This window comes from Psittacula echo, assembly GCF_963264785.1.
Source record: "Psittacula echo genome assembly, chromosome: 3".
Classification (NCBI taxonomy): Eukaryota; Metazoa; Chordata; class Aves; order Psittaciformes; family Psittacidae; genus Psittacula; species Psittacula echo.
In genome coordinates, this window is record NC_137736.1 from 41,552,221 (window position 1) to 41,574,472 (window position 22,252).

A 22,252-nucleotide genomic window follows, 5' to 3' on the forward strand; every position below is an offset into this window, starting at 1 on the left:
GGTCTTCTCCTGAACATACCATTATGAGGTCCAGCAGCCTCATCTTTCTTTTTCTGACAAATTAAGATTTTTATGCTTTGATTTGAAAATGCAAGACAGATTATGTCTAGAACTTAAATATAAATGATGAGACAGAAATGTAGGTACTTGTATGTGCCAGCAAAATTGCTCTGTTGCCACAGTGAACAGCCCTGAATGGCTCCATCATCTCATAGATAAACGGCATGGCTCTCACCTCATTCCAAAGTCCAAATGGTTTTCTCTACAAGACAATCTCAAGTCTACTAGACTAACCTTCAAGTAAAATGGGAGCAGCATTGTATTTTCATCCAAAGCCATTGCTAGAAGGAACAGAGATGTTTTCTAACCAGCTAGCTATTACAAGACACAACTTTGATGAAAAGCAAAGGCTGAATCCACATTTTTTGCCTCAGTGTAGTACCTAAACCAGCAGATTGTAGATGATTCTAGCATGGATACAGGAGAAAAGATGCTTAATATCTTCTGCTGAAGCCATTTCTTCAGACAGTGACATTAAAGACCTGGAGCTGAGGAAGAAGCAAAGTACACATGCTCATGTTTCAACACGCAGAAATACAAATCACTCTCGGGACAGTTTCAGTTATTGCTTTAAGAACATGTGTTAAAAATAAAACAAACCTCTCATACCTCTGCACAAAATGAAAACCCCAAAGTTTGCCAAAACATGGCCAATGCAAGATCAGCTTTCCTTAGGAAAGGAAAAGCAAAGGTACACAGACTCCTACATCTTAGAAAAGTACTGTAAGCCACAAACTGTTCTCCCAATGAAGAAAATCCTGTGTGTCTGTCTGTTTCACATGGAAAATGTAGGCTTTGTACAAAAGCTTAATGTCAGCAGAGAATACAGTATGCATGTTTTGATAATAACTATTAGATCAAGCCCACTAAGCAACATAGATGGAAGAGTTCTGTTATTCCCAATGAAGGTTTGGTGGCAAATAGGTGCTCAGCTGATCTGTGCTTCAGAAGCAGGGCTTTAGAGCAATGAACCCTGAAATTAAAGTAAAAATCCAATTTTCTACAGGATTTGGATGCCCTCAGGGTTGTGTGGAGAACTGAAGAACTAAATTCTGGAAGTAGGTACTTATGTCTCAGTAGGTAAAAAAAAGCTCAATTTTTAGAGGCTTCTTGCCCCAGGACTTTGATTTAGATTTTCAAAAGTTAGAAGTAAAATCCATTAGAATGAGATAAAAACCAAAGATATTTAGTTATGACTTTTATTATGAGATGAACACTAGTACTTTTTCCTCTCTTTTTTAAGCCCACTTCTAGTATAAAAATTTTTCTGTTTCATTTATTTACATTTATTACATATTTAAAAGACTGTGTAACATAAAAAAAGTTTTAGCCATCATGCCCTGAAAATATAAGTGATGCAATGGAGAAATATTTTTATTAGATTACATGATACAGATTGGAGATAAGGCTAACCAAAACCACACACAAGCCTTGAGGCACACAAGCTAAAACAAAATTATTTTTATTTCCATGCAACTGAATATAATGTAAGACACTAGAGAAGTAAACAAGAACATGTATCATTACAAAAAGGAATAATTACTGGACTTACCTCTAGTGCATAACAAACAGGTTTGTCTCTGCCCAGTTTGTAAGCTATTGTGGTTAGAAGACCATGCTCAGAAAACACAGACTAATGGGGAAGGGGGAAAGAAAAGGAAAAGCATGAACAGAGGCAGAAAATAGTTAAATAAAAATATCCAAATTATAATAAACAAGAGTTAAAACCTTCAAAGAAAAAAAAAAATAGGGAAGGTTTAAACGATGTAAATTATCAGCCACTCTAAACGAACACCTAAGATAGATCCCTCAGATTATTGGTGTTAACTCTCATTTCTATAAGCTGCCTTAGATCTTTCTAGCCTCCTCATAATAAAGAATTGGGGTCTTTAGAAGGAGATGTGAATAAGAAGAACAACTGCAAAGAAACGATGGGACAAAATGAATGGAAGAAATAAAAAAGACAACACAAGGAGAAAAGCATGTGGTTAAGTAACAAAACACTCAGCACTTCTGGGTGATATTAAGAAACATATCCAAGGAAAGAGCAAGGAACTTGCTATGAGAAGTGGGTTTTTTTTGAAACTTAAAGAGCTAGGAAACGGAGTCTTACTGAAACACCTTGAATAAATTATTCCTTTCTATTCTTCCAGATTTCAGCATACGCTTTTCCTTATCTCTAGCAATATAATTGTTTTTAATAAGAAAGGCTAACACACAGTTGTACTCCAGAGCTTAAAGATTGTAAAATAAAAAGTGAACTAAAAAATGAAACTGACCTTCTGACCTGTATTGCACAACAAGAAACATCCTGTTCCATACCTAGCATGAAAGCAAAGACGAGTTAAAACCAGGCTGTTTAAAGGATAACCTGTTACTGCAATTCATGAATCTGCGACTCCCCTTTGTAGAGTCAAGACACCACTTTTTGCCTCTTGACGGTTATGTTACCATTAACTGATGATAAAATCATCCTCAAAGAGTTGATTTAAATGCAGTCTGCAGCTGAAAAATCCAGTCCCAAGCCCCTCTGTGACTATTTCTTGAATAATACTTGATCAAGGATTAGTACAGCTGAAAATGTAAATGTGAATTCCTCTTTGGTGGCAGTGTTTACCGACTTCAGTTCAAGATGAGTATGAAAGCTACTTCATAAAATAAATATTTCACAATATTAAATTCAAACTTTTAAAGGGAAAAATTAAAGAAATTTTGTTTCCATCATTCAAAGACCACATCACTTATATGTGTGTATGCACATACATGTAAGGACACAAATTAATAAAATTTAATTACTCATAATCCACTGTAACTTATTCTAAAAAATTGCTAGTACCCTACCTTCTTAACACCCTGAAAATTAATAGCTTAAAATAGTATTGAGATAGTCTTCAGTTGTATTTGGAGAGAAAAATAGTAAAGCAATAACATAAACAGGTTAACCCTCCCCTGCCAGTCTTGCTTTTACCATTTTGTTTAGCTGTATGGGTGGGGTTTTGTTTTGTTGCTGTTGGTTTGTTTTGTTTTTTTTTTTTTTTTCTCAAGAGGTCTCTTGCATTATAAAACTGTTTCTTATAAAAATACTTTGTGACAGCATTATTTAGAACCATGTTTGTTTTACTAAAATACAAGGCCACTAACCATTACATTGGTGCATAAATATAAAAGATAAAGTGAAGGTTTATTAGCAATAAGTCTAGATTAAATGCAATTAAATCTGTGAAAGTGCCATACTGTGTATGTACCTACATGCTCAGTTAAGCAAATGGCTGTAAATGGAGCAGTAAGTCATTTAATCAGAGAGCTTCTCCTCAAACGAATGTTTGATTACACCAGTTGCCTGATTTACCAGACCATCTATTTTAACTGAGGGACACTAACAGGCTTCACACTGAGCTAGACACAAAAGCAAAACTAACGAATGCAACTGAAATGAACCTTTCCCGTATAGCAAGGATGAGGGGTTTGTGTCATTCAAGTCTACGCAATCTAACTCACATGGCCACTATTTTATATAAAAGTCAGGACACTCTACTTTGTAGGTCAATAGAGTCAAAAGGTAGAGCTGTAGTTACGGGGTAAACAAAAAAGCATTTGGCAGTTAGCTTGAAAGAGAACATAATGTTAAACTCAAAACTAAACAGTGTGTTTATCTTCTACTTTCATAACAACTTACGTATTTTTTGCCTGCCCATCTTGAAAGCACATTTGCCCAACAAGAGCAGCAGACTGGTCACCCAAGCACTGAAAAGAGAGGTTTGTGGGGTTTTTAGCAAATGTCTGCAACATTGATCATATGCATGAAAAAGAACATGAAAAGATGAACTTTAATCTTCTAGGAGCACACACGTAATTGGAAGTAAGGAGAAATCTACAAAGACAATCCATGCTTTTTACTACTCTTCCCTTTATAAGAACTGCAAATGAAATGTGTCATGCTACTTATGGTGAACAATTTAAAGAAATAAAAATAAAAATCTACTATCTTTGTGCATATTGTATTGAAAAAGGCTGAGAATCTGCTCAGCATTTCTGGATTATGTATATACTGAACTCTTTCTATATATAATGCCGGGCTTGCTTCCATTTTTTAATGTTACTCACTTCGAGATCGTAAGTTTGGAACAGCACTATACATATGAATTAAAGCCATCAGCTGTATTTCCACAGCCAGACCATAACTGAATAATGAAGAATACAGTCAATTAATAATTCAACTTCAAAAGTTTAGTTCATGATTAACATGAAGTAAAAAAATATCAACTTAATTTGTAGCAGGATTCCCCCATGTTAAAGCTTTTCCCAGTGACAATATGTTTGTGCAGAAACAGGTTCTTATCCCAGAATCTGAATTGAAGGAGGACTTACCCCAGAAATTGGTACACCTGTCAAAGCTCCAGATTTCTGATTCACAAAAAGAGAAAGAAAAGCTCCAAATTAGCTTTCCATGGTTACAGTTGAGGACAATGAAAAAGAAGCTAAACTTTTAATGCTCAAAGGAAAACAAAGAAGGGTCATGTAGGCAACATGGTTCAGTTCGGGTATGCAACGGACTTCAGCTTAATGTGGCTCATGACTATAACACTGAAAACCAGCAGGAAATGTACAGGTCTATCTAATGCCACCTCAACAGTTCTTAACATAAATTTTGTTGAAATCAAAGTGGACAGAAAATTAGGTTCAGTGTCATCCGTGCAATCAGTGTCAAGTTTAAAATGCAAAAGTGCAAAATAGCAAAGTGGACAGAAAAAAGTGGTTGTGATGACACACTAAGCAAAACCAGATGCCTCATTTAACACAGCATTTTAAGTTTCATATAGAATTTTTCAAACATTACCACGTAGTTTTTTAGTTATATTTTTGCAACAGATATCTTAAGAAAATTATATCCTGACATTTTTTACTTTTTCCTTTAACCTGTTTCTTTGTGCAATTGTGAAAATCCATTTTCAGTGAAGCCATGCGAGTGCATTTCCAATCTGAATCTTTTTCTTTAATTCTCATTTTTAATTAACTGGATTTAGGTAATTGAGTTTATAAATGCATTAAAACCCCCTGCCTGAATCTGATATTTCACTATAACAGAATGAATGTTTGTAGACAGAATGGCCTGGTTTTCTCATTTATAAAATAAGACATTTGATAGCCAGTAGCTGTATTTTTTACTTCGACATCAAAAGATATATTCAACAGCCTGCAAATTAAGGCAAATGCATACATCAAGATTACATTTTAGAAACAACTTTGGCATGAACTCTAATTGTTGTATCTCAAATTTGGAAATACCTGCCAAATTTATTGGTCTAGGAAGTGTGTTTTTACTAATCCTTAAACCAGTGGACATGCACAGCATCTGAACAGAATGGGTAAGATGTAGGTAGTCAGCCTAATGGAAGCCTCTACTCACCAGGCTAGGACAGATTTTCTACAGTCAGCAAAAGGAAGAAAAAGAAAAAAAAAAAAAATGGAAGGAAAGGGGAAGAGAAACAAAAGTTCACATTTAAAGTGACCAGCAATAGTGTTTCAGTTGCCAGGTTTCCATGCTGTTTCCATTTACCTCTCTCATTCAGCTTAATACAACTAACTCTCATCCTATCTTCACATTATTAACAATCAACAATGACTTCTAGTGGCATCTCCATTAACAGATTAGTAAACATACTTACATGCCAGGCAAGTTAGAATTATATTTTAAATAAAATTCTCGTAACTTGTCTTAATTATAAAATGCTCTTCTATGTTCTTAGTAAACAACAGAGCAAACTACCAGGAATGCAAAATCACAACATCCAGTTTATCTGATTCTGAAACTAATAAATTAGATGCCAATGTATCACAACAGGTGGTGCTGCATTAAAGTAAATTTGAAACCTCAGTCACTTGATAACAATGAACGATTTACTCCTAATATTCACAGCTGCACTGGAAAGCAGTGTGATTAAAAAAAAGTATTAAAAAGACATATTCCAAAATATGTTTTGATTAAGTGCTATATAAATATATACAGCAAGAGAAGTTTGTTTTTCAAAAAGAAAACAATCTAAGGTGTCACTTGTGATTTTCCAGTTCACAAAAACTGGCTAATCTTGCCCTTGGTTATGTGGAAATAAGACACCATACAGCTTGTCCAGTCTTCTTAGATCATGAAGACTTCCATGGTGTCTTTCATAATTTCTTTTCAGAAGTAAAAATACTTTTCTCTAATAACAACAATCTTACTCTTTCAATGTACTGATTAAACATAGCATTCTGAAAGGTACTCTTTAAATCAGTAAGTAACTGTAATAAAAAAATAAAACTTTTATCCTTATCAAAAACCTCTCCCATCTTGTTTTGTCTATTTGATACTTAGAAAACAAGAAATACTCAATTTAATATTATACAGTAGATAACACACTAATCATAAATCAAACAATACTGGTCTAGAAAAAGCCATTAGTCCTAATCTATGCAAACTCTGACAAATCTATATTGATATAGTCATATTTGTACAAGATTCACTTCACACAACACAAGAAAACATACCATCAGGCCATAAATCTCAGAGGAGCTTCGTACTTTTGGGAGTATTTCCATAGGAATATCAAAGAACCTGAACACAATACAAAATAATTTATATATATGTGGTCAGTGCTAAAGCAGAAAGCATTTGGCATTTATTTTCTTAAATATGTTAAAGCTTTAAAGAAAAAAAAAAAAAACAAAATGTAAAAGAACTTTGACTTATAGGATTTAATCCATCACTGTGTTTTTCTATTTGTTACAGTACATGACACTGAATTATACAGTAATTACGGAGTAAACCAGTGGAGACCTCATAGCAGCCTTCCAGTATCTGAAGGGGGGCTATAGGGATGCCTCTTCATTAGGGACTGTATTGTGTACAGTTCTGGTGTCCTCAACATAAAAAGGACATGGAACTGTTGGAACAAGTCCAGAGGAGGGCCACGAGGATGATCAGGGGACTGGAGCACCTCCCGTATGAAGACAGGCTGAGGAAGTTGGGGCTGTTCAGCCTGGAGAAGAGAAGGCTGTGTGGAGACCTCATAGAAGCCTTCCAGTATCTGAAGGGGGCCTACAGGGATGCTGGGGAGGGACTCTTCATCAGGGACTGTAGTGATAAGACAAGGGGTAATGGGTTAAAACTTAAACAGGGGAAATTCATATTACATATGAGGATACAGTTCTTTACTGTTAGGGTGGTGAGGCACTGGAATGGGTTGCCCAGGGAAGTTGTGAATGCTCCATCCTTGGCGGTGTTCAAGGCCAGGTTGGATGAGGCCTTGGGTAGCATGGTTTAGTGTGGGGTGTCCCTGCCCATGGCAGGGGGGTTGGAACTAGATGATCTTAAGGTCCTTTCCAACCCCAACTATTCTATGATTCTATTTGAATATTTTGAAGACATATGCAACTCTTTTATGTGGGAAGTCATTCCTCTTTCAGCAGTATCTTTATAATATTGTTAATAAATTTAAATTTAAAATAGGGACACTATCATTGTAAGTGACTTACAAATCTAATTAGGGTATAAAGAAACTATTAAATGTCATTGTTTCCATGAACCAGTCTTCCATCTACAGAAAAAATCTGCTACTTTTAATTAATCTAGGCTGTTGCAATTTGGACATCTGGAGAACAATGACTCTTAACTACTAATGTACTTCACTAACAGTAAATGCAAGAGTAACTGCCAATCTTAGTCTAGATAAAGAGGTTCTTACTCTTAAATTAATCTCTTCACACAACACTTACAGAATCGATTTAAATAACAGTATTACTGAAAAAATGAGCTTACTGGCAGAGCTCAGGATCCCATTCCAAGGAATGAATGTTGAACAACATTGTTCTGCTGGCATTGGTTACATCTGTACAGTGAACACCTCCATTCTTTCCACCTGTCAAACTCTGAACAAAAATTATATGAACAGTATTCACCAAGCAAAGATAGAAATTTACTTAAAGAAATTTTTTTAAAAAAATATTTCTGCATTCACAATGCTTTCAGCTTGGAACTGGGATTTCTGAGGCAGACCTGTTACAGTGGAACAAAGGCACAAGAGGGGTAACAGGGTTACAATAGTACCTCCTGGATTCTTATATTGCAAAGGTGGCTGATGCACCTTTCTGAAGTTGGAGGGTTTTCCAAAAGCAGGAGCAAAACCTAACAGCAACCTATGAATGGTAAACTACATGTAAGCATCTACCAAAAAAAAAAAAAAAAGTAATAAAGGAACAATAAAAACTTCATCTAGTATGATTTACCACACAACATCCTAGTCTCTAAACTGGAGAGACATCAATCTGGTGAACGGACCACTTGGTGGAAAAAGAATGGGCTGGGTGGCTGCACGCAGAGAATTGTGGTCAATGACTCAATGTACAGTTGGAGACCAGTAATGAGTGGTGTCCCTGAGGGGTTGGGGTTGGGACCGGTCTTGTTCAACATCTTTGTCAGCGACACGGACAGTGGGATTGAGTGCGCCTTCAGCAAGTCTGCCAATGACACTAAGTTAAGTGGTTTGATTGGTATGCTGGATGGAAGGGATGCCATCCAGAGGGACCTTGACATACTTGAGACGTGGCCAATGAAGTTCAACCAAGCCAAGTGCAAGGTCCTACACCTGGGTCGGAGTAATCCCAGGCATAGCTACAGGTTGAGCCGAGAAGACATTCGAAGAAGCCCTGTGGGGAAGGACTTGGGGGTGCTGGTGGATGAGAAACTTAACATGAGCCAGCAGCGTGCACTCACAGCCCAGAAAGCCAACTGTATCCTGGGCTGCATTAAAAGAAGCATGACCAGCAGGTCAAAGGAGGTGATCTTGCCTCTCTGCTCTGCTCTCGCAAGATGCCATTTGGAGTATTGTCTACAGTTCTGGTGTCCTCAACATAAAAAGGACATGGAACTGTTGGAACAAGTCCAGAGGAGGGCCACGAGGATGATCAGAGGACTGGAGCACCTCCCGTATGAAGACAGGCTGAGGAAGTTGGGGCTGTTCAGCCTGGAGAAGAGAAGGCTGAGTGGAGACCTCATAGCGGCCTTCCAGTATCTGAAGGGGGCCTACAGGGATGCTGGGGAGGGACTCTTCATCAGGGACTGCATTGATAGGACAAGGGGTAATGGGTTAAAACTTAAACAGGGGAAATTCATATTACATATGAGGATACAGTTCTTTACTGTTAGGGTGGTGAGGCACTGGAATGGGTTGCCCAGGGAAGTTGTGAATGCTCCACCCCTGGCGGTGTTCAAGGCCAGGTTGGATGAGGCCTTGGGTAGCATGGTTTAGTGTGGGGTGTCCCTGCCCATGGCAGGGGGGTTGGAACTAGATGATCTTAAGGTCCTTTCCAACCCTAACTATTCTATGATTCTATGGAACTTTAACGGCATTTCTGTAGTGGCTTGTATTCACATCATTGCGTGATCACTGGGCATCATATGTCACAGTACATTGCACAGGAATTTGTATGATATAAAAATTGATTTTAAAAGGAGTGATAATAAACTCACAAATACACACCCATATAAGCCATGAGTCAATAGTCCCAAACATAGCTCTTCCATCACCAACTGCTTGCTTAATTTCTTCCACATTGTCCAAAAGCCATCGAAGTTTCACTGCACTAAAATAAGTGCTAAGTGGGAGACCAGTCCTAAACTTTAAAATAAAATTAAAAAATCACCTAAACACCATACAAGTATCTTTTCCATAGATACTGTAGCTGTATGTAAAAATGGTGATTGCAAGTGAAAAACCAAAGACACAAAACTTGGAGAAACTGCACAAACTTGCTATTTAGATGAATACTAACCATACAATACACAAGTCTGAAAATATAAACAAATGATCAGTGCATTAATGGACAAATATCAAAGCTGATCTAAATGCAAGTCAAAGATCATTTATGTGGAAACAGTTGTTTGCAGAAGTCCTGTCTTATCTAGGATATCCCCATATGACTAGACAGAAGTAATGATAACAAGAATGAGTAGCACAACACAGAAAAGGTGGAATATGTATTCAGTTGAAAATCAAATACGCTTTTATGCTTTTTGACACCCATTTCCTGCTTATTGGAAAACACATGTACAGAAAATATATACAATTTATACAGTCAATCAAGGAAAATATAAATCGAAGAATTATGACACTTTTTTATATATATCCACATATAAAAAAAAGAATGAATTTGCTTTCTATGAACTATCTTCCCAGTTCTCAGATTGGTTGCAATTGATTTCAAAGTCATGAGAAAGGATAACAATTTTTCATCAATAAATTACTTTCCAAATGTTTTTTTTTCCTACTTGCTGTTAATTTTTGTGTGTGATGTTTACTAACCATTGGATAGCACATGATTAAGTCTCATGAAAGATTACTCATTTAACTTCTGTACTGAGATATGTAAAGAGTGTTAACCACTTCTTTTGAGGAGAATAAACATTTTCCAGTCTTGGATTGGTGTATAGCATTATGAACATCTTTTATTATTTGACAAGCTAAAAAGGGACTAGAAGCTACAACTGATTTACTTTATTTTGGGGAATTTTAAGCACTCATCTTAAAACCTTATATACTGTAGCAGTAAGAGTTTAGCTACAATTTAAATGTTCTGGAATATGTCTTACCTTAAAAAAGGATTTGTTTTTTCCTGGAATTTTTTTAAGAAGACTGTCAACTGTTGCCTGGGTTCTCAGGTCAAGCCACACTGAAACCATTAATAAATTAACTTATCAACTGGTTTAATACAGAAGTGACATGTACAAGCTTATTCTACAAAACCAGAGTTCTTGCCAGTAAATTGCTGATTTCTTTTTTTTCTTAGCTTTTCATGTAATTGGAACAATACTGTATTGCCATTGTATTTTAAATGCACTGTTGTAAAAATTGAAAATGGTTAGATAAACTCACTGATTTAGAAGGACAAACAACTTGAGAAATCAAATATGATTTCCCACAAAATAGGATACATACCTTTCTCTTTTGGAGCACAAGAAAATTATTAATACTACCTTGTTTACAGCAGATGACTGTCATTAAACTAAGAGGTTAAAACAAATAGTAGGCTGATTATTTATTACACCTATGAAAACTTTGAACTTAAGTGCAACATCAGAGTTATCAAGGTACAGCTGGGCTTAAGATAAAGCTGCATAAGATAAAGCTGCTTAAGATAAAGCAGCACAGGTTTGAATATAGAAGAGTCCTGGTTTTTCAATGATACTATGCTACTGCTGACAATCTGAAAAGCTAAGGTAAGTTAAAAGTAAAACTCGAAAGCAATGAGATTTCATTAAACCTACTTAATGTGTTTTTCATTGGAAGTTAAATCAATAGTCCCCTGAAAATGTAGTAAGCTCCTTCATTTAAAAGGACGTGATCTGGCATAACCCAGAGCTTCATTACATGTCAGGGATGTACAAAACCCCTGAGGAATACTGTTTCTTTTAAAATCACATAAAATGATTTATTAAGTAATAATTCTAACAGAATAGTCTGGGGTTTTTTTAGTTGCACTGGTATATACAAACACACAGCTTATGACACAGACATCAAACAATAAAAGAAGTCAGTAAGCTTGGCCGCAATGAGATCTGCACAGGAAGTAAGGAAAGCATTTTTTCACAACATGCTCATTTTATGGTATTACATAATTCAAAAGTAGACTAGTTACCGATAGCATTATAAAGAGGTTCTCCAGTTGTCTTGTCCCAAACCACTGTTGTTTCTCTCTGATTGCTGACTCCAATGGCTTCAGGACAAAATAGAAAGAAGTATCCTTTTCAGAAGGTTTGTTTACCCCTTTTGGGGGGTGAGTAAGGAAAGGGTATGTGGAGAGGATGGTGGTATTGGTAAGGAGAAGAGGAAAGTAAATGGGAAATAAAAAGCTTTCAAATTTTTCATGTTATAATCTAGAAATATTACTTTGAAAACCTCATCATTCAACTTTTCCTACTTAACCTATGTGCTCTAAATATTTTATTTTTTTTTTTTTTTACACAAACTGAGACAGCAACAACACTGACAGGGAAACCTGTTTTTCCCAATGAATCCAAATTTAAATTTCAGAATTTCTTCATTCATTACTTGTCTCTCTGTTAAGTCTACTTTGTAGATTCTGCATTGCTAAAGTAAACGACAGACTTACTTATTATCTCATTACTCCTCCCAAACAAACTGCTCTCAATTCCAATTTAACATTTTCTTTAAAGCCAGCACATTCTGCCACCCTTCTTATTTATTGACTTAAAAACTAGAGAGTCTTAGTTGCTCAACCGTAAGTATGCTAAAGCCCTCGGTTAACCATATGATGAGGCCCTTAGCGACATGGTTTAGTGGTGGACTTGGCAGTCCTGGGGTAATGGTAGGACTTGATGATCTTAAAGGTCTTTTCCAACCTAAATGATTCTATGACTTTATGAATACCTTTTATATTAGTGATGTCTATGTTCAGTTGTTGCAGTTTCTCACATGTCTTTTCCACACATTCATGGACAGAACTTAATATTTCCTTTGGATCTTGTTCCACCCATCTTTAATAAAGAGTAAACACCAGTTAATAAAAATGCAAAAAAATTACATTGAAGGAAAAAAAAAGAAATTTTTAGTCTGAAAAAAAACCAGCTGAGTATTTGACAAAATCGTAACTACAAAGTATGTTTTACATATCTAGAAAAAGTGCAATGAATTTCAAACCCTTTTTAAACAGTAAACTGTATTTTCACAAAAAAACCTGCAGAAAACAAAGATTTTTTCTTTTGCTTTATTCTATACAGAAGGCTTTGGCAGCAAATGGTAGGTCAGCTAAGAACAATCCATCAAATAAAACCACTTCATGTACTAAGCAATATATATATTAAGATGGAAACTATGACTAAAGTGTGAAAATGACCAGCTTTACCACTTTAAATGACACTTTAAGTCTTGTGTAAGCTTTAGTTGTAAACTTTAAAGATTAAATTTCAAATGTTAGTGAGTGTTAGCAGTAAAACGCTAATTATTTTTAGTTTACGTAACTCTGAGCACCTACCAGACACCCCACATGAGGTTTTTTTATACCATTTTTTCTATCAGTCTTTTGTAGCAGATACTGTGTTCTTAGTTATTATTAATCAACTTCAGTTTTGATCATTCATAGATAAAAATATGTAAGTTCTACAAAAATGTACACAAATGAAAAACCACAGAAATTTCATACCCTTCTTTAGGGAATTTCTGCACTATTTCAACTTGATGGTGACTCAAGAGCTCTGATGTTTTTGCATTAAAAACCTGAAAATAAATTACAACAACAAAATTTTCTATGAACACAGAAGTTTAAACAACAATAAATTAACATTTATTCTTTTGAACAAATACAGTGCCCTTACAATTAATAGTAATTTTCTATCATCAACCCACATATCCATGTAACCTCGGTTCACGATACAGGAATTGTTGTAACTAAAGTATGCAAAGAATATTTTGGTAAGCTATGCTGTCCATTATAACTGCTTTTAGGAATAGTGATTTTAAAAGAAAGCAATTGTGTAGTTTAGAAATCACAAAAGGAACTAAATGGTGCAGAAAGAAAAAGCACTTAGAACCCATTTTGTTTCAAAACTATAAATACAGAGCTAACGAACAATCTGACAAGAAAAGAATGTCACTGCAGCAGCACAATACGCTAAAAAAAAAAAAAAGAACTGAAGAAAAGTGACTTAGATTTGGATATACTACCATAAAAAAACCCAGCAGAGTATAGAATCCTGAGGACTATAATAATGGCTATTCTTAAGGAATCACAAGTTAGAAGCTCTGCCTTGAAGTAAAAGCTCAGCTAGAATATACAATGCTCTTCATTAACCATCAGTGAACTGTTTCCAGAAGTTCTTGACTGTGGCCAAGCTGTCACCCAGTAAAACATCCAACTCAAGTGTACAATGGGTAAGCAAGCATAACTGATTGGGCTTTGAAGATGTTCTAGTGAAAATGGCTTTTTCTCATTAGCACCATGCATAATCTTTTGCTTGAAGAATGTTCAGGGACCTAGAAAGAAAAATTTAACAGCAGACACAGGCTAACCGCAGAACATGCCAGTAGGACATTATCCTATCTTTTTATGGCAAGCAGAGGAGGGTCAGATTTAAAAACCACTCTCATACTAAGGGTACAAAATTCCATTATACCCATCCACTCTCTAGGATACAACTGCATCTTTTCTAGACTTCCTTGTCAACTCTCTCTTCTCATTCCACAAACATTAGGAATTGCTCTTAAAGTTTGTAATCCATGAACTCTTGATTTCATTTAGATAGTACAGTTTACTCTGAAACTATTAGAACAATCCTGACAAAAAGCAGATGAAGTTCTAATTCTCCAGTTTCTTGGAAACCTTAAAGTGTATCTTTAAAATGAAATTTTGAAGCTTAGAAACATTCTAGTTATATATTAGAATAATAGAATAATTCAGGCTGAAGAGGACCTTGTGAAATCTCTAGTACAACCTCCTCCTCAAAGCAGGGTCAGCTATGAGATTAGACCAGACTGCTCAAGGACTTTTTTGACACAAGTCTTGAAAACCTCAAAGGATAGCAACAGCACAACCTCTGGAAAATACTAAATTTTCCCCTCCTCTATCCAGAAAAGATATATGTTCATATATCTTTGAAAAGATATATGTTCATCTTTCTCTGTTATCAGTTCGAAAGTTTACATAGAAAAAGCACCACTGTATTCTTCCTACCATATTTACTTATCTGCGTTTCATCTACCAGCTGAGGCTTGATATCAAGATACCCTAATGAAAGGGTAAGCTCTGTCAGGAAACCATGTTTGGAAGGAACTCATATAATGGGATAGGGGTCTTAAAACACTTTCCAACATAGTTAATAGGAGACATTAAGTTTTACATGTATGCAGCAAGACTTTTTTTACTTGAAATTGCCTTTCTGCCAAAAGCCCAGTAACATTTACTAAGTTTTTCATAATAAAGATAGAAATATAGAAGCCTTTATTGAACTGGTATGTATCTGACCAACTAACAGTGTAAAATACATTTTGGCTGATCATTCGCCATTAATCATTCACTAGTTCTTGAAACAGAAGACAGTGCATGAGGATTCCTACTGTTAGCAGGAAATAAATACAATTGGACAAGGTCATTCATTGAACCTGGAGTGTGGGACCCACATATAATAAAGCATGAAGCTCTAGCACACCAAAGGTTTTTAACTCCTTCTAAGCAAGCGGTTCTAACAGCAATAAATTTTCAACAGAAGCAGTAACACTACAAATGCCTAGATCTTTTCATGCCCATAGAGAACTAGGTAAACACACTCTCCTAATCCATCGTCAACAAAACCAGCAGACACTCCCTGCACCTCAGGGCAAGGGATTAAAAAGTTCCACTGGGAACAATACCATATTCTACAGCAATAAATAGAATCCTGATACACAAAGGATGACAAACATAAATGGGTCATCATATTTGAACCTAGAAGATTATAAAATAGAACAAAAAGGACCTCCCCTCTTTCCCTGCCCACCCCCCAAAAAAAAAAAATATTGCCAAAACTCAAAAAATCTGTCCTTGTTTCTCTCTGACAGTAGAGACAGAGAGAGAGATAGGTGACAGTAAGTATGAGTAATTCAGAGGTTAGTACATTCTTGCTGGAAAAGGTTTGAAGCATATTTCTGTTACCACTTTTGTTCCTTTCATATGCATTAAGAACTGGTTCCAATTTATGATATTGATCTGTCTCTTCTGGAGGTAGGGGAAGACAAAGTGGGTTTTGCCTTAATTTTATCAGCAGTAGTCACAAAAGGATTGTCCAGCCTACTGGACATGTAGAGGTATCTTGAACAGAGATGACTTCATGAAAGGCAGTGAAAACCACCAGATAGGTACGGCATTATCTGGTGAGGGATTGAGGAAAAGAATAAATAACACAGTCTTTCCACTCCCAATAAATTATCATACAAAGAATTACAGCTTGAGCCTTAAATCTCAAGCGCAGAGAGAAGACAGACATACTTAGCTGTGCTGTAGGTAAGCAAGCACAAGGGCTGATCTTTACAAGGTCTGTAATACAACACATGGCATCATATGCATGGATGCAGAGAGCTGCATGGTATTACATTGAGTCTTTATTATCTTAGTGGAAAAGAATTCAGATCAATCAGTTGTAATAATTTCCAAAGATGAAAATAAGTATGAGACAAACAGAAACATGAGGCTTATGGAAGTCAAGCAAGAAGCTGCACAGCTGAAAAGATGATAATGAAAACAGATTTTAGAAGTAACTTTTCATTACTCTCAAGCTCTGCCACGTAACTCTGCCTGGAGAAAAGCTACTTCTATTGACCTATGCTGTATCTTCATGACTTCTTGTTAAGCTCAAACAGCTATAGCAAACAAGCTCCTAGCTCCAGTTCTGAAACTGCATTGAAATAAACCCAGCTGGGGGAAGGATGACAAACAATAATCCTACCTTTAGCATTTTACTTAGCAGGCAGGCAGAAATTATGAATAAGTTTAAAAAGTTTCCCAGAAATTATCTTGCTTGGAAGGCTCCTGATGAAGAGATCTCCCTCCTCCCCCCCTTCAAGCAGGTGTCTCTTCCCTCCTGTGGGAATAAAAAGCAAACCTGCAATGTACTTGAAGTGATAAAAGCTAAGAGCTAGGAAAAAACTGAAATATTTGCAATATTTTTAACCCTTCTTGTTAGCTATACAGTCAAGCTTTGCCTTTTTCCCCCCAAATGTCACATTATTTCAGTAGAGGGGTGAAGCAGATTTCCCTCTGAAGGGTAAGCTTAATGGGTACTAAGTTTTTCCTTCTCTAAACCCAGGTTTTGTTTACTGAAAAGAATGCTGACAATGTGATACAGCTTTATTTGAATGTTTCTTTTGAAATGAGGTGGAAAAAAATATTGGGGCTGACTGACAAAGCTAGAACTTGAAGTACTGTATATGTACTTGACTGTATGTGTACTTCACTGAATATTTTTATTCTTCTTGCTCCTGGATAAAATGCTAGATGTTACCCAAGAAATACCTTTCAAGAGATCAGCCAGTGGTTAGGCTAACCATTAGCTCATGATCCAAAGGCTTTTGGCAAAAGAAGTTACAATGGATTTTTATTATACAATTCTTGAATAAAATGTAAACTGAGAGATGCAAGTATTTGGTGAAAATATTTGGCAAAACATCTAGACCAGACTTTTGTCATCTGGGTACACTTGTTTAGCCTACTCAATTTATTTTCCTGCTTGGTATCTTAAAGAAAATGAGCCTTAAGCAACTGCACTGCTTTAAGCACTGTGCTCTCCCTGGTAACTGAATTTGTTAAGCAGACTCAACGCAACAGAAAAGTTGAGATCTCAAATCTCAAAAATAATTACAGTTCATTTTGCAAAAGCAAGTAGCTTAGCAAGAAAAAAAAAAAAAAATCAAAATCAGGGTTCCCAGACGGTGAAACTACAGCATAAGCTAAAACTGTATGTATGTTGTGTGTGAGAGGCAAGGATAAATAAGTAGTGGCAGTAGCAGAAACGCACCTTCGTTCTGGTGCTTCTTTATCATCTGTGCTTATACAGCTTCAGTCACATAAGCAGGAGAACCTCTCAAAACTTGTGTCCATACACAGAATTATTAATTCTGGAAGGAATCTCTAGGAGTTGTCTAGCGTGACCCACTGCTCAGGTAAGCTTAAAGTTAGACCAGGTTGTTCAGGGCTTTTGCTAGTCAAATGTTGAGAGTCTGCAAGGATGGAAATTCCACAGGCTTTCTGGGTCCCTGATCCAGAGCCCCTCATAGTGAAATATTTCTTCCTTACATTTATTTGAAACTTCACTTGATCCAGCTTGTGTTCATTGCCTGTTGTATTTTCTGTGCATATCTGACAAAAGGCTTGTTCTGTGCTCTCTACAAGATGTGGTTTGATAGCTGAAGACACTCTCTTACACTTCCCCGTGAAGAAACAGCCCCTGATCTCTCTCAACCTCTCCTTGCATGCTTAGCGCTAGCAGCACAGTGATCATGTTAGTGACCCCCTGCTGGACGAAATCCAGTTCTTCAGACTCTCTCTGCCTCTGGGGGAGTCAAAACCAGACATAGTGTTCTAGATTCTGCCTCCCAAGTGCCACACAGATGGCAATAATTACTTCTTTGATCCACAGTCTGCACTTTTCCTAATGTGGTTAATCTTCACCAGCACAAGAACACACCGCTCGCTTCTATTGAACTTGCTCATAAAGCAGGAGCCCGGGTCCTTTTCCACCGAGCTGGTCCTTAGCCTTCTGTCCCAAGTGATGAACTTTGTTGAACTTAGGCTTCTGCCAGGCCACTTCTCCAACTGGAATTCGAATGAACTGTTCTTCCCGTCTATGGTGATCTGCAAACTTGAGAGGGCATTCCACCCCATCGTCCAGGCTGTTAATGAAAATACTATGGGCTGTCACAGTATTTTCTTTGCTACTGACTGCTGTGGAACACCACTTGTAAACTGGCACCTGTAATTGTAAATTTAGACTCTGAACTGTTGACACTACCCTTCAGCCCCAAAGGACCTGTCAGTTTCTCACCCAGTCATCTTTAACCTGGTCAAAATTGTATGTCTTCCATCTTAAAAAACAAGGTAGCAGTTGTACTGGATAGACATGTGCAAAGTAACCAGCAATTTCATTTTGACTGATGACTTGGTGAAGATGAAAATTGCTGGAAGCATTAGAGAAAAAATATAATGTAGAGAGATTAAGAGAAAAAGGCATGGAAAACAACTAACACAGTAGAAGATAGAGAGCAAACAACAGAGCCAAGAAAACAACTTGGGAAAATCACATTACCTTTTGGTTTAAAACAATTTCAAAGCCAAGTCTCTCTTCTAAGTGTGGCAATCTCTTCCCAGCACACAATTCTCCAGATACGTTATTATCTGAATGCCTGATGCAGCTTGTAGCAAATCCATGCACAGTTTGCCCTCTCCTTCCCCTTACCCTATGTTTTGATTTAATTCAGTGATGATGTATCTTTTTTGCTCAAATTCACATAACTTTATTATCATTATAGTTTGGTCACTGCCAAACTGAAGACAACATTGTATTTTGAAATGAACTGAGAAACTGGGATGGATACAAAAAGAATTGAAAAGTGACAGACACAATACACTTAAAAAAAAAAAAAAAAAAAAAAGAAAAACAGAACACAAAACAAACACACACACAAACCCCAAAAAACAAACAGCATTTGTGTAAGCACCTGAATCCTTGAACAGAGGCAAAATACCTAATGTAGGCAGAAAAAGCTCCCAACTGTATACAATCCACTGATGAATGCATCTAGTGCAAGAAATTCCTTGTTAGAACTTGTAAAAATACTGATAAAAAGAGCTTGAGTATAAATTTAAAGCTTGCTGTGTCACTTTCAGTTCTACTAATGTTAACCTTTCATGCTAAGAAAAAAGTTAACCTTGCATACACATAAAGCAGATAGAGTTTATCTTCAGGTGTTAAAGGAAACTTCTCCAAATTCTTTCCAAAAAGGACTCCTGGCTGGCATGCAAGATAGCCTGCTGGTGTCATTTGTCAGTTTGGAGTTTCCCTCCACTCCCAGATCTGTGTTTTGTCATTTGACAATCCCACGAAGGTCGTGATATTGAGTAATAATGGTAACACAGGTCAAGAAGATATTCTAGTCTCCATCTTCATGAAAGAACATACCACATGGGGAAAGCATTGAAAAAAACCCTAAAACCCACACAAAACCAAACAAACCATGCAAACACACACACCCCCGAAAAAAAAAAAAAACAAAAAAAAAAACAACAACAAAAAAAAAAAAAAAAAAAAAAAAAAACCAAAAAAAAAAAAAAAACAAAAAAACCAAAAACAAAACAACAAAAAAACACAAAATAAGGACAAGGGCAAGATAAAACATTCCTCTTCCCAGCTGATCACATTTGGCAGCATTTTGTATCTAGTCATTCTCTACTCCATTTCTACAGTGGAATTATCAGTGGGATCTAAATCAAATCACTATGATTTACTGACTCAGCAACAGGTCATTCATAGAGATTTGCATGCAGGAAGTTTATAAGTTTCATATATAATAGCAACATTAGTTACTTTCTATTGCATAATAGAGAAATAACTAGATCCTTAAACTAAAGGGTTTATATAGGCTACTATTATTATATTAATCACCCTATTCTGAAAAAAACTATCTTCCTCCAGAGTTTAAACAAGATCACCTCTCATAACGTGTGCAAGCTCAGTCACCTGAATACCTACAGTGTTCCGGACACATTGACATTAAGGATGTAGCCTGCGGAACTGCAGCAGTCATTCCAACAGGCCCAAGTAGGTTTTAGAGGGGAACGCGGCAGAGTCATTGCACTGTCTGAACACTGCTAGCTAATCACAGTCACTCAACTCACTCGTATTTATTTCTGCAATGCCTGTGCACCTTGTCCATTTGACTTCAGGGCGACAGACCTTTCAGATTTAAAACACAGCCTGCTCGAAGCAGCAGGATTTTGCAGCCTCCTCCAGCAGCACCCAGAAACGCTGCCCTCTGCTTTGCCCTGCGGCCGGGAGGGCACCGTCGCACGGCCCTCTCCCCTCCGCTCCCCACGGTACGGGCAGCGGTGTTCGCACCCCAGGGCGGCGGGAAGGCGACGGGGGTCCTATCGCCGGGGGACACTGCCGGCCAGCAGCTCCCCACCCCCCGCGTCCACCGGCGCTCACTTCCTTTCACGGCGCGGTGGCCCCGGCCCGCCAAGGGACAGAGGGAGCCGGTGCAGGGCTGGAGACAGGAGCCGTGGCACGTGCCTCGAGCGGCCCTCTCCCCCTGCCCTTCTCCAAGGGCACAGAAGAGGCCGGAGGGGCCCCGCGAGGATGCAGGAGCGGAACGGGCAGCTCCTCCGGGCCGCCGCCTGCACCCCGTACGCCTCTGCGCCCAGGGGGCCGCCGCAAGCCCCGCGATGTGCTCACCAAGAAGCGAGTGGAGCTGGTGCCCTGATCGATGGAGCCGACCAGTGGCCCCAGCATCATCCGGTTGGACGCAGCCATGAGTCCCGCTCCGCCACCCGTTGTGTCCCCTCAGCAGACGGGTAACGGCCGTGCTAACAACGCCCGCCAGCTCGCGGCTAGCGGCGCGTGGCTGAAGGGGTGAAACCGGCAGGGGGGGCGGGCCGGGGGGCGCTGCCGCGCGCATTGTCAGCCCTCAGCCAATCAGCGCTCGGGGCGCGGCGGGGGCGGAGGGGCGAGGGCGGGGCCGGGAGCGCAGGAAGTGGGCCAACGATGTCAGGGCGGGGGAGTGGGAGGGGTTATGTGGCGGAGCCGTTAACGTAAGGGGGGCGCTGGGCTGGGCGCGCGAAGCACTGCCTCGAGGAGGGCAGTGCCCCTGCCGGGCGTCTTCGGCGGGCTGGACGTAACTCCCTAGGAAGCCTGCAGGGCGAGGTGCCGGGGCACCGGTCCGCGGTCAGTCCTGTGCTGCTGCGGTGAAACCCGTTTTGCTCGCAATAGGCGCGAGAGGAAAGAAACCCCTCCCGAGCCCGGTTGGCTTCCACGGTGTGGCCGACGGCGTTGCCTCTCTGAGGCGGGGTCCAGCCGCGGAGGGTGAGAACCCGGGAGGTGCCATACCGGGATGTCTGCTGGAAGTTTTCTTTTCGGAGTGAATATCGCCGAGGAGTCCTTCCTCGTAGCCGTGGCACTGGCACGTTAGCCAGCCCCTAAGGGGGTTGTTTCAATCTTTACAGCTTGACCCTTTGTCAAGCTGAAATGCTAACTTAAAAAAATGGGATCTTGATCTTCCTTACTATGTGCTGGTAACTAGTGCTTCAAGAAAAACTGCTGGTGTTGCAAGACCCGTGATCGAATTGCAAAAGCTAATAACGCTGACTAAAGCACATGAGAAGTTACCCAGTGGCACACGTTGCCAGCAAATCGGCCCCCACAGGCGCCATTAAACAGATTTGTCTTTGTTGCAGCTCTCTCTCCGTGAGTAGCTGTTGTCCAGCCTCAGTGTTCTGTAGGCATTGCTCCCTGATAAGCAGAATCTGACTGCTGCCACTTGGTAACGTTTTGCGTGTGACATTTACTCAGCGCTTCTGACATACCTTTCTTTTGTTCCTCAGTACTTCAGCTGGCGTCTGGGAGCCTCTTAGGATCTGAACCGTACTGTCTGCCCATTGTAACAGATAGCAAGGAATTCAG

At 38.5% G+C, this 22,252-nt stretch overlaps 1 protein-coding gene across 2 annotated transcripts in view; it reads right to left on the reverse strand.

Moving 5' to 3' along the window:
- GK (glycerol kinase) overlaps positions 1-21,106 on the reverse strand; it is a gene marked incomplete at both ends in the record, with an annotated part of 31,695 nt that extends 10,589 nt beyond the window's left edge. Inside the window, 12 exons of one of the 2 annotated variants that reach the window (XM_080612931.1) lie at positions 1,613-1,693; positions 2,340-2,382; positions 3,737-3,804; positions 4,429-4,464; positions 6,586-6,652; positions 7,856-7,965; positions 9,576-9,713; positions 10,685-10,764; positions 11,731-11,808; positions 12,483-12,589; positions 13,255-13,328; positions 21,029-21,106. In XM_080612931.1, the coding sequence (XP_080469057.1) occupies positions 1,613-1,693; positions 2,340-2,382; positions 3,737-3,804; positions 4,429-4,464; positions 6,586-6,652; positions 7,856-7,965; positions 9,576-9,713; positions 10,685-10,764; positions 11,731-11,808; positions 12,483-12,589; positions 13,255-13,328; positions 21,029-21,106 (960 nt within the window). Of the gene's footprint in view, positions 1-1,612; positions 1,694-2,339; positions 2,383-3,736; positions 3,805-4,428; positions 4,465-6,573; positions 6,653-7,855; positions 7,966-9,575; positions 9,714-10,684; positions 10,765-11,730; positions 11,809-12,482; positions 12,590-13,254; positions 13,329-21,028 lie in introns of both variants that reach the window. The other variant, XM_080612930.1, reaches the window with a different exon arrangement.
- Between the last annotated feature and the right edge of the window lie 1,146 nt (positions 21,107-22,252).